This window comes from Pelobates fuscus, chromosome 6 (assembly GCF_036172605.1).
Source record: "Pelobates fuscus isolate aPelFus1 chromosome 6, aPelFus1.pri, whole genome shotgun sequence".
Lineage (NCBI taxonomy): Eukaryota > Metazoa > Chordata > Amphibia > Anura > Pelobatidae > Pelobates > Pelobates fuscus.
In genome coordinates, this window is record NC_086322.1 from 176,574,726 (window position 1) to 176,592,769 (window position 18,044).

General features: G+C 47.3%; 1 protein-coding gene across 1 annotated transcript in view; it reads right to left on the reverse strand.

Annotated features, from left to right (window-relative positions):
* The window catches only part of GATB (glutamyl-tRNA amidotransferase subunit B), an 81,241-nt gene that overhangs the window by 36,040 nt on the left and 27,157 nt on the right, over positions 1–18,044 (reverse strand). The window contains exons 5-7 of the mRNA XM_063460098.1: positions 13,857–13,979; positions 5,166–5,279; positions 2,894–2,978 (exon numbers count right to left, since the gene is read on the reverse strand). Of these exons, the coding sequence (XP_063316168.1) occupies positions 2,894–2,978; positions 5,166–5,279; positions 13,857–13,979 (322 nt within the window). The remainder of the gene's footprint in view (positions 1–2,893; positions 2,979–5,165; positions 5,280–13,856; positions 13,980–18,044) is intronic.

The window sequence follows — 18,044 nt, forward strand, 5'->3', positions numbered from 1 at the left end:
TATGTGATTCTGTCCTTGTTGTTTGTATCGCTTGGAGCCATAGTGGGGTTGGTAGTGATATGTTAAAATCTCTTTCCCACATCTCTACATATTTGTGTTTGTGTAATGGGTCCGCTTCGTTAATTGTAGAATAGCATAGGGAAAGCGGTTTTGTTTTTGTGCGTTTACCTATGCAGTATAAGCCAAAGATTGTAAGTTGCGTTTCATCACATTGTTGTATGTTATGCGTTTGTACTGTGTGCTTGAGCATAGAGTTTAACTTTCGTGTAGGAGTCTATGAAAGGGATTTTAGTTTTGAGCTCTTTTGCCTTTAGTTTATTGGCTAAGAGTTTGCCTGCTTTATTTCCTTGGATATAGTATTTTATTTGAGAGATCTCATCCATCTATCTGTAGTAATGAGAGAGAGTGAGTGCATTTTCTTCTAAATTTCGTTAATTCGTTTGGTTACCAGTTTGGATGGTTTCAATTTGTTTTGTGTCTCGAGCTATGAGATTTCTGGCTGGAGACCGCTATATGTGTCAGCTGATTTCTTTTTTCGGTGTGAACCCTCTCTAATAAGTACCCCTCTCATTACTGCTTTGTGTGCCACCCATATTGTCTGTATTGGGATATTGTCTGCTGTGTTGTGTATGAAGTACTCTGATGCTTCCCTGGATATTGTGGATAGGACTGAGGGGACATCCAGCAGCCCCTCGTTTAGTCTCCACTTTCCCCTACCTCTTGCTGGATATAGAGAGCGGAATGTGACCATGATCAGGGCATGGTCCGACCACGTCCTCTGCCTTATATGCACTCCCTCTATGTTTGTCAGAGTTAATTTATCCACTATGCAGAGGTCTATTCGGGAGTACGACAGCTGTACCAGGGAAAAGTAAGTGTAGTCTTTTTCTTTCGTGTATATAGATCGCCAGGAATCATATAGGTTATGGTTGATAAGCAACTTAGAGAGCAAGATGCTGTTCGCCACCAACTGCGAAGTGGGGTCTTTGTTCTGTTCTCTTTTTATATCTAATTCGGGATTCAATGTGCAAAAGTCCCCGCATATAATTGTGTGTCCCTGTTTTAAGGAGTCGATTTTTTCAGGGCTTTGCGGGTAAAGGCATTTTGAGCTTTGTTTGGGGCATAAAGTGATACGAAAGTGACTAAAATGCCATTTAGGGTTCCCACTAATATCAGGAGCCTACCTGATGTATCTGTATATTTCTTACACTCCTTGAATCCCCAGTCTGTATGGAAAAAATGGCGACTCCCCTTGATAAACTGTTAACCATAAACCTTTAAGTAAAGAGAACAAGCAACATTACACTTGTTTCTTAGCACTAGTATCAAGAGATGTCCCACCTCTACCCAGAGGCCCATTAGCCTCATTTTACATAGCCTCCCGATACCCAAGTGCCAGGTTCCCAACCTATAGTCGGTGGACGTGGTATTACATAGCTGCCCGGTGGATCAAGCGGTGGATATAAGTTATTCAGAGCACTTTATGGGGTACAAGGTATCTACACTGAAAGACTTGACAGGCATGAGGTCAGTTGGTTGTCCCTTGTGAAGCGAACACAGTGGTACGTCTTAGGAGATGTGGGCCCCTCATATGCCTTAAGGGTGGCAGGGAGTCCGTTATTATCAACTTGTACTCGCAGTTCAAGTTCAAACAGTGTATGCCCCCCCACAATTATAATGCACTACCCAATATCCATGCAGATAACCCCAATTTGCCACGTTCTATGAGATTACTACCAGGTTGCCATGTATTTGGCAGGCCCCTAGGTTTTAAGCATAAGCTTTGTCACGTATTAGAACGGGTGCATTACAGTAATCTGGAGTATGCTTCTGTAAATACCATAAAGCCTTATAACTGATCAGCAATAAACAATGTATGATACTTAAGTGTCTGGAAAGACTTGGGTTATCATTAGTGGTGCTTTAGTCCGGTCTTGCTGGGGACCCCACCAAAGTCCATTCCGGTCTCAATTTCTTCGGCAAGGACCTCTGGGGAGAGTTATGTCCCATAGCATAGTGAATGCCCAATTCCTTGAGTTTTGCCAGTCCAACCTCCGGCTCCAGAATTGCCACTGACTTGTCCCTGTGCCATACCAGCAGTTTAGTCGGGTAGCCCCAATGATAGGGTATGTGGTTGTTGCGAAGTGTTTCAGTCATGTTTATAAATTCTCTCCTCCGCGCCATGGTTGCTGCAGATAGGTCGGCATAAATATTTATCCCCTGATAAGGCTCTGGCAGGTGAGGGAGTTTTCTCGTCGCATTCAGAATTTCCTCTTTTGATTTATAGTAGTGGAAACAGGCGTCTAAGTCCTTCGAAGTGTCCACAGTAAATCTAGTCGGCCTGGGGAGGCGGTGAACTCGGTCAAAGGTCCAGGCTGTATCTTCAAGATGAGGCACGAGGGCCTCACATACTGCCTTCAAATATTGTGGCAGGGACTCTGTAGTTATGGGGTCTGTTATTCCTCGAAAGCGTAGGTTATTGCGCCTTGCCCTATCTTCCACATCTGCCAATTTCAGTTTCATTGTGGCCTGCTCCTCTTGTAGCCTCTGCAGTTTATCCACTACATCGTTATGTGAGGAGCAGAGCTCTTCTGTCTTGGTTTCTAGGTGGCTGGTACATCACTAGACTATCTTATCTATATGTCTGGGGCCACTAAATATGGCCCCAACTGACAGAGGGAAGCCCCAGGTATCAGGGCTGGAGTCTTCTTGATGTAAGCAGAAATGTAATCCTGCATACATCAAGTTAGAACTGCAGAGATTTCAATCTCCATTTGAAGAACTGCATGCAGTACTCATTTTAATCTGAATTTACTTTGATGCTCAGTTTCACTTACTTATCAGACCAATACAAAGGAGCTTTTATATAATGTAGCAAACAAGACAAACTTACCCGTGTTTATAATCAAATGATCTGGTTTCATTTAAAATTGTTCCTCCATTATCCAGTACTTTAATTTGTCTCTGAATTTCATAATCTAATCAAAATAAACAAACACAGTTGTAGCACATTCTAAAACTAAAGCGGCAATAATTTGTATTCCTAAAATTTCACATATGTTGTGGATACCCACCATGATAATAATTTGTTGGTTGAATATCATAAAAGTCTTAAAGTAAATGCTTTCTTTTCCAATAGACTTAAAAGGGCAGTTTAGGCACCATAAGAACATAATCTACATGAAGTTGGTATAGATCCAGGTGGCCTCCAGGTGTACTCTTACCTTCAGGTATTAACCGTTCTCAAGGTTTAAACTTGCCTCCAGCGCAGATCTGTAGGTACCTACATGCAGCATCCCGCTCATAAATCTCAGTTTCAGGAAGTGCAGAGTGCAGGGGAACCACTGACTGGCTGAGAGTAGTCAGCTGACTCTCTCAGTCGATCAGCGACTCCCCATTCATAAAATTGGCTTGAAAAAAGTATGTTTCTTTCCAATACAGTTTTATGAATTGCGAGTCACTGATTGGCTGAGAGCGTCAGCTGGCCATGTTCAGCCAATCAGCGGCGCACTTGACCGGTAGCACTTCATGCTTCCTGAAACATATTCAGGAGCCGGATACTTGGTGTTCAACATTTCGAGAACGGTTTAACCCTGGCACCATAACTTTGTGAAGAGGTTATTTTGGTGCCCGGAGTGCCCCTTTAATTTGCGCAGATTTTGAAAGGACTTTTTTCTGAACAAAGATATACAATATATACCTATGCGTGCTTTACGTTTGAAAGGAACATCATCTATTGTAATAAACCTGTAGGCAATGTTTTAAATTGCACATACTCTCTAATTGTAGTTCTAAAGCATTCAGGAAAGGCTTTAAGGCTGCTTAGAGAGTATAAATAATAACACAACAAGATCACATATTTCACTAGTGCAGATTTAGATGATTTAGTTTTAAAGTGCAAGTGTCAAATATGAGGCAAGAAATGTTCATATTTCATTATTTGCTTTGTTTTGTACATTGCATATTTCACGGTTGTATACAAACAGCAAGATTTTGTTGTTTGTGTTATATATCATAACTCCATCACTTCATATGTAATGGTGTAACAAGCAATTAGAATTTGTGTTTCCTATGTTAGTATTTTTTATTGAGCACTCCACTTTTCATTGTACCATTTGTCTTTTTGTTGGCTTTTCATTCTAAGTTTAGCAGCAGTATTTTTCATGCAACCAGAGAGCATAGAGCCAGAAGTGACTAAACGCCTCTTCGGTGAATGTTCACAGAGGTGGATAAACTGAAATCCAATGAAAACATAAAAACACTTTATTTAGGTTTAAAATATACAAAAGGATGGATTCGAGACTATCAGATAGTCTCGAGACTTGCCTTGGGAATAATTCTATGTGAATTATCACTTAGTAGGCTGCAGCTACCTTATTTCATTTCAATTTCCATCTGGAATCCAGATTTAACCCCTTAAGGACCAAACTTCTGAATAAAAAGGAATCATGACATGTCACACGTCATGTGTCCTTAATGGGTTAAAAAAAAATATTTTTAACATAATTCATTAAAGAGTGTTTTTAGATTTTCATTAAAATGTCCCTTATTCAATTCTGTGAACATTCACCGAGTAGGTGTCTATTCACTTCTTTTTTTCTTTTGTCATTAATTCCTGTGATAGTTCCTATATTCTGGAATAAGGGTATTTGCAATATGTAGTGTCAATCACCTTTACAGGTTGAGAGAGACAAACAGACACACTATTTACTCAAATCTAATGTGCACCTTTTTTGGAAAATAAAGATTCCAAAATTTTAATGCGCATTACATTCAGGTCAAAATTCTAACTTTTATGGCAAATTCACATGGATGAATTAAAACCGGTGGGTTCATCAAGGTGAATTTTGTTCCAGAAGGAGGGCTTAAGAAAGAATAGACTTAACATGTAACACTAAACTTGAAATACCATCAGTGTTACCATGGTATATAGCAATAAACATTTTCAATGTAGCACAATGCTGTATAATAGCATCTTCTTGTAAAAATGCGCATTACATTTGCCAGCAAAAACATTTTTCAGTTTCCAGGTTTCAAAAATTTAGGTGTGCTTTAGATTCGAGCAACTACGGTATTTATATAAATATATTCTCTCACACATGCATTTTAAATATTTTGTAATCAAGTTTCAACATATTGCACAGTTTTCATATAGTTATAATTACCAATTGCTTTTGCTAGAAAACGAGCACTATTAAGATTTTTCACTTCAGTCCTCACTCCAAGTGGCTCTCCAGGATGGTGAACTGAAATGTTTGCATCAACTCTCATTTGGCCTTCTAAAATAAAGAAATTTAATTTTAACCTAAATCAATCAGAATTGTCCTATAAGCTTTGACATATCAGAATATTGCTGTTCCTGAATATTGCTGTCCCTCCACACTTGTGACCACCCAGATACTTTTAACAAATCTTCAACAAAACACCTCATATCCCACAAACATTTCCTGCACCAGCTGATGAAATTCACAATCCAGTTTCCTCCTCACCATGTGAAATCTCATAGTGACTTCCAACCCTCCCCCCCCCCCCCCCCCCCCCAAAAGAAAAACACAGCCTTACTTAACATTAAAGACATTCCCATAAAGATGCTCCTGGACATAACTAAAGAAAACGCACCTTAGCAGAATATATAATGTATAAACTTTATACTGTATAATAAACAAAAACTCCCCTAACTCTATTTCACAAGTCTTTCTTTAACTCCCTCTATATCCCATCTGTACTGTAAGGTCACCAAACAGAAAATACAATTCAGCGAGTATGCCAACTTCTTTTCTCCCAGGCATTTAACTCCTCGACCTGTCGGATTGCTGATAGAACCGCATCTCAGTTTTCACTTTTATACTCCACTGGTTCAGAAGTACTTGACAATTATGTCTTTCAAATTATTATCTTATATCTCCATTTATCTGCACACACAACACCTTTTATATGATCACCTTTTATCCTCTATCATCCCCTGTTCTTGGGTCTGTATAGTAAGTTCCTAGCTAGTCTGTATCTTTTTGTGTCATATGAAAGGTGTCTTGTTTTCTGTATTCCTGACAGTTCTCTTTTGGTCACCTTTACGGGTAGAACCAGCAACAGGAACAAGAGCCTTGGTAGGACATTCATTTTAATGCAGTGCACCCTTCCTATCCAAGAAATTGGTTTATCTTGCTAATTTTCTATTTCACACAAGTGGCCTGGAAGTCTGGCTTCAGCACAAAAAAACCCCCAAAAAACGAATTTGCCATATGTCTTGATTGCCTCCTAAATAGGACGTCCTTTGATATGTTAATGATTGTCAGCTTTTGAGAAAAAACAAACCCTTGTGTTTCAATATCATATCCACAAGAGACACCAATACCCACCCATAGATCAATATTCAAGCCTCATTTTTGTCATATTTAGAATGGGACAAGCACAATCTTCCAATCAAGCCCAAACATGATTTGGGAACAAGGGGAGATGCCCAAAACCAATACATTGCCTCTTAGATAGGGAGATCCCCAGCATGATGACATGAAAACAATAAGCAGGCAAGTGAGTGGGCACTGTACTCAGTACGGCAAGGCATAAATCCCACTTGGTCTGCATGGATTAGGTGTGGGAGTATAGTAATCAGTTGCTCCTCTAGAATTTTTGAGAGCATTTAGTGTCCGTGTGGTTCTGGTGTCCCTTTAATGTGAATTAGAGATTAGGGAGACTATAATATACTGGATTGCTTACTTGCCACCAGATGAGGACAAGAGGTTGATGATGGGCTCAGGCTGCAGTCTGGCTCCACTGATCAGGTGTAGAACAAGCTCTCTGGAGGCTGTTTGTAACTGTTCAAAAAATCAACGAACAGGAAGCAGCTCCATTTTTTGGGGCCCCTTACACAGCTCAAGGTCTATGGCCCCCAGGGCCTGACTGTGAGTATGCCTACAAGGCCCGCCCATAAGTTCACCTACATGGTCCACACATGAGTTTGCTCACAGGGAGTGGAGTGCATGTGTGTAGGGGTTATGTTATGTGTAATTGTAGAGGATGTAATGTGTGTGTGTTCTTATGGAATTTAGTGTATAGGAATACCAGTTTGTGTACTGGATGTAGTGTGTGTTTATGTGTAAGGGATGCAAGGTGTATTTCTGTGTCTGTAAAGGGTGAATTGAGTGTGTGTCTGTAAAGGGTGAATTGAGTGTGTGTCTGTAAAGGGTGAATTGAGTGTGTGTCTGTAAAGGGTGAATTGAGTGTGTGTCTGTAAAGGGTGAATTGAGTGTGTGTCTGTAAAGGGTGAATAGAGTGTGTGTCTGTAAAGGGTGAATAGAGTGTGTGTCTGTAAAGGGTGAATAGAGTGTGTGTCTGTAAAGGGTGAATAGAGTGTGTGTCTGTAAAGGGTGAATTGAGTGTGTGTCTGTAAAGGGTGAATTGAGTGTGTGTCTGTAAAGGGTGAATTGAGTGTGTGAAGATGCATTGTGTTTCTGTGTGTGCGTAAGAGATGCATTGTGTGTTTTTGTATGTAAGGGATGCATTGCGTGTGTGTAGTGGATGCATTGTGTGTAAGGGTGAGTTTAGGATTCACTGTATGTTTCAGTGTGTGTAGGGATGCATTGTGTGTTTCTCTGTATGTGTAAGGATGCATGGTGTATGTGTGTAGTGTGAAAGAGGGTTTGTGGCCCCTCTGTGTGTGTTTCCTCTCCCACCACCCGGTCCTTCTATGAGTCTCCCTCCTGAGCCTCTCTGTGTGTGTGTCTCTTAGTGGTCTCTACTCTCCCCTCAGCCCTGGTGGAATCTCCCCCTCCCGGTGGTGTCTCTCGCGCCCCCCTCCCCTGGTGGTGGTCTCCCTCACCCTCCTCCCCTTCCTCCCTGGTGGTCTCCCCCCACCCTCCTCCTCCCCCGGTGGTCTCCCCCCACCCTCCTCCTTCCCCGGTGGTCTCCCCCTTTCCCCCTCCCCTGGTGGTCTCCCCCTCCCCCATCCCCTGGTGGTCTCCCTCACCCAACTCCATTGGGGGTCTCCCCCCCCCCCCTGGTGGTCCCCCCCACCCAACTCCATTGGGGGTCTTCCCCCCCCCCTGGTGGTCCCCCCCTCCCCTCATCCCATGGTGGTCTCCCCCCCCCATCCCCTGGTGGTCTCCCCCTCCCCTGGTGGTCTCCCCCCCCCCGGTGGTCTCCCCCTCCCCTCATCCCCTGGTGGTCTCCCCCCCCGGTGGTCTCCCCCTCCCCCCACCCCCTGGTGGTCCCCCCCCTCCCCTCATCCCCTGGTGGTCTCCCCGCCCCGGTGGTCTCCCCCTCCCCACATCCCTTGGTGGTCTCCCACTCCCCTCATCCCCTGGTGGTCTCCCCCTCCACCCCACACATCCCCTGGTGGTCTCCCCCTCACCCCCCCCCCCACATCCCCTGGTGGTCTCCCTCTCCCCCCCACATCCCCTGGTGGTCTCCCCCTCCCCCCCACATCCCCTGGTGGTCTCCCCCTCCCCCCAACATCCCCTGGTGGTCTCCCCCTCCCCCCAACATCCCCTGGTGGTCTCCCCCTCCCCGCTCCATCCCCTGGTGGTCTCCCCCTCCCCCCCATCCCCTGGTGGTCTCCGCCTCCTCCCCCCATCCCCTGGTGGTCTCCGCCTCCTCCCCCCATCCCCTGGTGGTCTCCGCCTCCTCCCCCCATCCCCTGGTGGTCTCCCCCACCTCCCCCCATCCCCTGGTGGTCTCCCCCTCCTCCCCCATCCCCTGGTGGTCACCCCCATCCCCTCGGTGGTCTACCCCCCCTCCCCTGGTGGTCTCCCCCTCCCCCCGGTGGTCTCCCCCCCTCCCCCCGGTGGTCTCCCCCCCTCCCCCCGGTGGTCTCCCCCCCTCCCCCCGGTGGTCTCCCCCCCTCCCCTGGTGGTCTCCCCCCCTCCCCTGGTGGTCTTCCCCTCCCCTCATCCCCTGGTGGTCTCCCCCTCCCCTCATCCCCTGTGGTCTCCCCATCCCCACCCACATCCCCTAGTGGTCTCTCCCCCCCCCTTGTGATCTCCACCCCCCCCATTCCCTGGTGGTCTCCCCATCCCCTCATCCCCTGGTGGTCTCCCCCTCACCCCCCACACATCCCCTGGTGGTCTCCCCCTCACATCCCCTGGTGGTCTCCCCCTCACCCCTCACCCCCCACACATCCCCTGGTGGTCTCCCCCTCACCCCCCACACATCCCCTGGTGGTCCCCCCCTCACCCCCCACATACATCCCCTGGTGGTCTCCCCCTCACCCCCCACACATCCGCTGGTGGTCTCCCCCTTCCCCCGGTGGTCTCCCACTCCCCCTGGTGGTCTCCCCCTCCCCTCATCCCCTGGTGGTCTCCCCCTTCCCTCATCCCCTGGTGGTCCCCCCCCCGGTGGTCTCCCCCTCCCCTCATCCTCTGGTGGTCTCCCCCTTCCCCCCCACACATCCCCTGGTGGTCTCCCCCTCACCCCCCACACATCCCCTGGTGGTCTCCCCCTCACCCCCCACACATCCCCTGGTGGCCTCCCCCTCACCCTCACCCCCCACACATCCCCTGGTGGTCTCCCCCTCACATCCCCTGGTGGTCTACCCCTCACCCCCAACACATCCCCTGGTGGTCTCCCCCTCACCCCCCACACATCCCCTGGTGGTCTCCCCCTCACCCCCCACGCATCCCCTGGTGGTCTCCCCCTCACCCCCCACGCATCCCCTGGTGGTCTCCCCCTCACCCCCCACGCATCCCCTGGTGGTCTCCCCCTCACCCCCAACACATCCCCTGGTGGTCTCCCCCTCACCCCCCACGCATCCCCTGGTGGTCTCCCCCTCACCCCCCACGCATCCCCTGGTGGTCTCCCCCTCACCCCCCACACATCCCCTGGTGGTCTCCCCCTCACCCCCCACGCATCCCCTGGTGGTCTCCCCCTCACCCCCCACACATCCCCTGGTGGTCTCCCCCTCCCCCGCCACATCCACTGGTGGTCTCCCCCTCCCCATCCCCTGGTGGTCTCCCCCTCCCCCGCCACATCCCCTGGTGGTCTCCCCCGCCACATCCCCTGGTGGTCTCCCCCTCCCCCGCCACATCCCCTGGTGGTCTCCCCCTCCCCCGCCACATCCCCTGGTGGTCTCCCCCTCCCCCCCACATCCCCTGGTGGTCTCCCCCTCCCCCCCCACATCCCCTGGTGGTCTCCCCCTTCCCCCGGTGGTCTCCCCTCCCCTCATCCCCTGGTGGTCTCCCCCCCCGGTGGTCTCCCCCTCCCGTCATCCCCTGGTGGTCTCCCCCTCCGCCCCCACATCCCCTGGTGGTCTCCCCCCCCCTTGTGATCTCCACCCCCCCATCCCCTGGTGGTCTCCCCCTCCCCTCCACACATCCCCTGGTGGTCTCCCCCTCCCCCCCCCACACATCCCCTGGTGGTCTCCCCCTCACCCCCCACACATCCCCTGGTGGTCTCCCCCTCACATCCCCTGGTGGTCTCCCCCTCACCCCTCACCCCCCACACATCCCCTGGTGGTCTCCCCCTCACCCCCCACACATCCCTGGTGGTCTCCCCCTCACCCCCCACACATCCCCTGGTGGTCTCCCCCTCACCCCCCACACATCCACTGGTGGTCTCCCCCTCACCCCCCACACATCCACTGGTGGTCTCCCCCTCCCCCGCCACATCCACTGGTGGTCTCCCCCTCCACCGCCACATCCCCTGGTGGTCTCCCCCTCCCCCGCCACATCCACTGGTGGTCTCCCCCTCCCCCGCCACATCCACTGGTGGTCTCCCCCTCCCCCGCCACATCCCCTGGTGGTCTCCCCCTCCCCATCCCCTGGTGGTCTCCCCGTCCCCCGCCACATCCCCTGGTGGTCTCCCCCTCCCCCGCCACATCCCCTGGTGGTCTCCCCCTTCCCCCGGTGGTCTCCCCTCCCCTCATCCCCTCGTGGTCTCCCCCTCCCCATCCCCTGGTGGTCTCCCCGTCCCCCGCCACATCCCCTGGTGGTCTCCCCCTCCGCCCCCACATCCCCTGGTGGTCTCCCCCCCCCTTGTGATCTCCCCCCCCACATCCCCTGGTGGTCTCCCCCTCCCCCCCCACATCCCCTGGTGGTCTCCCCCCCCTTGTGATCTCCACCCCCCCATCCCCTGGTGGTCTCCCCCTACCCTCATCCCCTGGTGGTCTCCCCCCCGGTGGTCTCCCCCTCCCCCCACACATCCCCTGGTGGTCTCCCCCTTCCCCCGGTGGTCTCCCCCTCCCCTCATCCCCTGGTGGTCTCCCCCTTCCCCCGGTGGTGTCCCCCTCCCCTCATCCCCTGATGGTCTCCCCCTCCCCTCCACACATCCCCTGGTGGTCTCCCCCTCCCCCCACACATCCCCTGGTGGTCTCCCCCTCACCCCCCACACATCCCCTGGTGGTCTCCCCCTCACCCCCCACACATCCCCTGGTGGTCTCCCCCTCACCCCCCACACATCCCCTGGTGGTCTGCCCCTCACCCCCCACACATCCCCTGCTCCCCCTCACCCCCACACATCTCCTGGTGGTCTCCCCCTCACCCCCCACACATCCCCTGGTGGTCTCCCCCTCCCCTCATCCCCTGGTGGTCTCCCCCTCCCCTCCACACATCCCCTGGTGGTCTCCCCATCCCCCCTCCCCCCACACATCCCCTGGTGGTCTCCCCCTCACCCCCCACACATCCCCTGGTGGTCTGCCCCTCACCCCCCACACATCCCCTGGTGGTCTGCCCCTCACCCCCCACACATCCCCTGCTCCCCCTCACCCCCCACACATCTCCTGGTGGTCTCCCCCTCACCCCCCCACACATCCCCTGGTGGTCTCCTCCTTCCCCCCCCCCACCCCCCGGGGCCTAATGTGCATGCCCGGCATATGCCACGCGCACATTAGACCTCCCCATAGGAAATCAATGCTTTCCTATGGGGAAAAAATCTGACGCTGGAGGTTCTCATACAGGGCGTGAGGACACCCAGCATCAGATAATGGACCAAAAGTCCGTTATGATTCTGGAAACCCTCTAGTGGCTGTCTGATAGACAGCCACTGAGGTCAGATTTAGTGCTGCAATGTAAACATTGCAGTTCTCTGGAACTACAATGTTTTTCATTGCAGGGCTAAGTGCAAAAGGGACACAGCACCCAGACCACTTCAATGAGCTGAAGTGGTCTTGGTGCCTATAGTGTTCCTTTAACCATTTCTTTGATTTTCTACTACTTCTAATATTATTATAAAGCAACACATTCTTTTTCCTCTCGCTTGCTTTGTTGTAAATGATTGCACACTCTTGTTTCATAAAGAACATGTGTAGCAGTGGATCAAGTCAAGAGTATAAATCTTTGAAGATTTTTTTTTTATTACCTACAACTATGGAATGTTGTCTAATTGGAAGATGTGAATATTAAAAAAAAAAAAATGGCATACAGCTAATAATGATATAGGTTAAAGAACCACTATGGTGCCAGGCTAACAAACTTGTTTTCCTGGCACTAGGTAGTCCTTAGGTCCCCCCCACACTCATGGCCTCCCTCCCGCTGGGCTGAAGTGGTTAAAACGTTTATCCAGCGCTGGGCTCCCTAAATCAATCAGAGTGGAGCCGAATGCGCATGCTCGGCCAGAGCCGCGCGCGCATTAAAAACACCCATAGGAAAGCATTACTCAATGCTTTCCTATGAACGTCAGTGTCTTCTCACTGTGATTTTCGGAAGCGTCTCTAGCGGCTGTCAGTGAGACAGCCACTAAAGGCTGGATTAACCATGCAGTGTAAACATAGCAGTTTCTCTGAAATTGCTATGTTTTCAGCTGCAGGGTTAAAACTAGAGGGACCTGGCACCCAGACCACATCATTTTGCTGACGTGGTCTGGGTGCCTATAGTGGTCCTTCCAACAGGTGAGCTTAAGACTTTAATTTGAAAACAATTCATCCACAAGTAACTGTCTTTGAATTATCTCATTTTAAGATTTCAAGACCCAACGAGAAGCAAAATACTTTTACAACTCACGTTTATTCTATAACTATGCTTCATCTTTTTCATTTTGAGAATGATCTTTTTAAGCAAGCCACTGGATGAACAATGTGGTGCAGATAAGGCAAATGTTCTTTTGACATAATGGGAGTTCATTTTCTGCAATTTTGTGATGAGAATTTAGATCTTACATTTCTGTATTTGTTTAAGCATTAATAGAAATATTATCTGAATTTGCATCAGACACTTAGTATATCAGTAGTGAGCACTTCACGGCGCTTTACTGACTAAGCCACTGTATTATGTACAAAGCTCTCAGCACTATGTAAAAACCTTTTTGCAATTTATTTCTACCATTGCCGTGTAAACAAAAAACAAAAACACTTTCACTATTTCAAACAAACAGTGCTTTGTGTTAAAGAAGAGCTCTGCTTAAAGGGCTATGTAAAGCGTAGTATTGAAGGATCAAGCTAAGCAGCATAGCCACATCAGAATGTAGTGGTCACGGTGCTATTAGGTTGAGGGTGCAGTTCCCCGCATCTGGGTCCTCACTTTCATTTGGTTTTAATAAATCCAATGGCCCTAAACCTGCTCACTATACAGCTAATTCAAAATGTAATTTCTTACAATTTCATTCATATCTGGAAATCACTAATTGACTGAATGGGAAAGCAGATGCCCTAAGCCTATTAATGACATTTAATTACGCAATATATTGAATTTCTTATGCAGAAGTGGGTTAAAAGAAAGAATCAAATTGTTCAACATGACAACAAATAGAGCTGAGGAACCTTAGACACTAATGCTCTAAAATGCGAAGTGGCTATTGGATGCTCGCAAAACGGATTTTAGGGGAGGAACACAATTCCATTTGAAATAATTAATTTCTCAGGTAAGCCATTCAACTAAAGAAATACACTATATACATTTACCTTTAAGCTACGAATTATTGATCAAGCTTTTTACCTGCCATGTTTGCAAGGCTTGTTTCAAGTGCCTGCAAGATAAGTTGGAGTTCCCTCACTGCTGCAGCAGCCTCTTCCCCACAGCTCATGTCTGGCTCCATGACAATCTCCATGAGACCAACTCCTACCAAGAAATAAAAGGTTACCAAAAACTATAAAAGAGAAGTGCACATTTACAAAAGTATTATTTTGCTAATGTTTAACATTTCTTTATTAAGGAAACAATATCACAGTTCTAGCCATAATATACAATGTAAAAAATAGATACTCTTAAAAAACGTTGCTTGTGTGATTTAATAAAGTTAGAGCAAAAAAATAAAAAAAGACAAGATATCAAATTCATATAACCCTATGCACCATAAAAATCTTCATTGTGTCAGTTCTGACATATAAAGACATGCAATTCTAGAGTGCAATGTAGGACAAGGTTAAAACACACTTTTTCTGACAGCATCTTAAGTAATAATAACAATAATTAAAAGGATTTTACAGTGCTCTGTCTGTATCTTTCCCCCCCCCCCCCAATTTCCAGTAGAACTTTTGACGTTAAAATTGTCAGAGAAACTGCAGTGTGTTAAGACATCTTACTGCTCTCTCTAGGATCGGCTTGTGGTCAGTAGTCCTGTCATTTTCATCTGTGCTACAGTATAAAGGTGACAGAAGGATTTCACAGAGAATGGTATGAAATTTACCTCAAAGAAAATTGAAGGAAAAAAAAACAAAAAAATGACTTGGGACATATACTGCTCTGTTGTGTAGCCTGTGGAGCATGCATGCAGCTGCTCACTGGACCACACATACATTCTGTACTGGCATATGCCAAGTTACTTCAGATTATCGCTTTCAAGCACCATACCCTCACTAATTCTTCTTCTGTCTGTCAGAGCTTTAGCTAGATTTTGACATCACAGCAAAGAAGGGCATCAAAAAAGAAGCCATCTAATATACCAAACTATATGTAACAATGTCAGCACAGACGTACTTAAACAGGGGCTGGTTCTAGTGGCAGGTCACAATAGTGAGCCCACTGCTGGATATTATTTATCCTCTTCTAATCCTTGTGCTTTTTTGCCCCTCCACTATCTTGGTGCCTTTTTCCTCTCAAAATGTATGCATTCCACATCTCTTGTGCCTTATACTTCACTTTGTTGATATGCTGTTTTTTTGTGTTTTTTGTTATGCTGTCCTTTGTATTTTGTTGTGCTCCTCTCCATACTGGGATCTTGACTAATATTCTTATGGAACCTTTGAAGTCTGCCATCTCCTTGTTATCACTGGTGCTCTTTGCTGGATAATTCTGCTTCCCTACTATGCCCCTAGCGTTTGTGCTTTCTACCAAGAAGCCAGTAGTGGGCTACAATTCTGCTTTAATTAATTTGATTATGGTCATCCAAATTAGTGATTTCTAACACTTTGAGATTTTTATATTCACTAGCAGCTTATGAACATCTAATTTAATTCTACGCCTTACCAGAATGATATGCATATTTCTATCTAATACGATCTATTAGTTTTAATTAATTGCCAGATGGTAATTTCAATTTTAATGCAGACATCTACTGAAAAACAGATTTTAGGAACTGCATGAATTATGGGATTTACCGTAATCTGGTGGTTTTCCACTATTATTGGATCGGTGAATAAACCTCATTCAGTTATGTGATGCCAGAAAGAATGTTTTAACAGTACAGAATAAGGTGCTACATGTAAAACTGCTACAGATGGACAGTTCTGAACAAATTCATCAGCTCACTTACATGACAACAGAAGGATAAAGAATATTTTAACGTGAAAAAAACAACTAAAAATCGAAAAATAAAATAGATAAAAAATTGTTTATAAAAACCTGCCGCTACGCATAACAAACAACCTGCTGCAATAAATGATGATTAAACTGTGAAACAAAATATAAACAAAAGTACAGGTAGCGTTACAATTACATAAACATCACAATTTATCAATTAGAAAATTACATTAGAAAAGTGGAAAATTCCCACTAATGAAATATATATCTGGGCATAAATGAATACTTAAATAGGTATCACTTATAAGAGACACTCCAGGCACGAAAACAACTTCATGAAGTTGTCATGGTGCCAGGAGGCTCCTAGATGCACTCTTACCTCACAGAGTAACCCCAAAGTTGCCTCCAGCGGTGATGTTCACTGCCCTGCAGGCGGCATCCGGCTTCTGAATTTTCAGCATGGAGTGCTGCCGGCAGGGGCACTGCTGATTGACTGAAAGTGGTCAGCTGACGTTGTTAGTCAATCAGTAATTCCCCACTCACTAAACTGGCTTTGAAAGAAACGTACCTTTTCAAAGCCAGTTTAGTTGCTAGGGAGTCACTGATTGGCTGAGAGTGTCAGTTGACCGCTCTCAACCAACCAGCGGCGCCCGTCTGCATTTCCTGGATTTGAAAATTCAGAAGCCGGATGCCTTCGGATAAGATTAAGCCCTTGAGGTAAGAGTGCCACCAGTAAGATTAAGCTGTTTTGATACCTAGAGTGTCCCTTTAAATTTTATATGAAGCAGTTCAAGCACACCACTGCAGTTAAAGATCATTATACATGCATTGTATCAAGTGTGATAAAAATATATATATATATATATATATATATATATATATATACAAGCAGAAACAGTATAATATTGTAGGCAGGAATTAGCTGCATAAATCACCGAGCTGAGAGTCCATATACTGGATCCATGCCAAATCAAACTGCTGGGTCCTTGGTTGAGTTCTGGCATAGTTGTAACCAAGTAAGCTCCCTGCTAGTATTTGCCTTAGGTAAAGTGCATGTAAAGTTCACGTATAAAAGCTACGCTGTTAATTGCTGATGATGAGAGTTTAACAGACTGACACCGGCAAGCTCTCTACTGTGTTTGATAGTAGTACATACAAAAACCGGATCTGGTCAGTACTAGAATTGCTGTTTCCTGAGCTTTCTTATCAAAGCATTTCGTCCCAAGGGACAGAATTTACTTGCTTTTAATATTTGGTAAACCTGGCAATGGCGTCGGTGCAACCGCTCCACGTTTGCTGGGGGCTGCAAAGTGAGCGGGTCCATCGAGTGGCCTATACACTCAGGGTCACCCGATGGACATGTGCTAAAAGGAGCTTGCTGCAGCGATTTAATAGCACAAGAATGCACCTTTTAACCTGACCAGAGTGCTGGGAGGAAGTGAGAGTGAGACGCATACTTCCTCCCAGCTGTTACATACCAAGCCATGCTGGAGGGGCTCGCAAAGGGGGGCAGGGCAAACTGAGAGAGAAGACAGCCCTCAATTTCCAAAAGCTGTGTGTGGATCAGTCTATGTATCTGTCTTTGTGTATCTGTATGTCTGTATGTGTGCATTTGACAGTGTGTGTATCTGTAGGTCTGTATCTGTGTGTGGATCAGTGTGTATCTGTATATCTATGTGTGAGTTTGTATATCTGTGTGTATGTTAGTGTGTATTTGTATGTCTGTATCTGTGTGCATCTGTTTGTGTGGGTCAGTATGTGGATCTGTTTATGTGTGTCAGTATGTGCATATGTATGTCTGTATCTGTGTGTGCGCGCATCTATATTTCTGTGTATGTATGTGTGTGTGTCAGTGTGTGTATCTGTGTAACTGTCAGGGCCAGTGTCAGGTGAAACATTGAGAGGGGCTGCATTTTGCCAACCCTGTCTAAGTGCAGGGAAAGCCCAGTCTTCACCAATGGGCTTGTCCGCCGGGGAGGGCTGGGAGGCCACTCAATACTAAAAAATAAAATTAAAAAAAAATCATAGGAATTTAGAGAGGGAGGCTGGGCTGATCTGGGGCTTGTCGGATCCTCAGGGATTTGACATGTTTCCCATTGAAGTTCTGGCACTCCGATTACTAGCTGTGAATGCCAGAACTCTACTTACAGCAATTTGCGGCAGGGCTGTTGCTTTGGGCTGACCCCCGGGAGTGTCAGAATTCCCCTTTGTGACTCACTATGTGTGCTGTAACGGCCACATAGTCAGCACAGGCGGCGGGACATGCAGGAGTTGGACAGAACCAGCAATGGTGAAGACAGTGTAGTGGAGTGGAGTCGCAAGGAGTCAATTCAGGCTCCACTTCAGCTAGCACCACACCGCAGATACAGAAAGGGTAGGTAATTATTAGCTTCAATGCACAGTGTGCTGGTCATAGGAATTCCAATCCCAGCTCACACACCACCC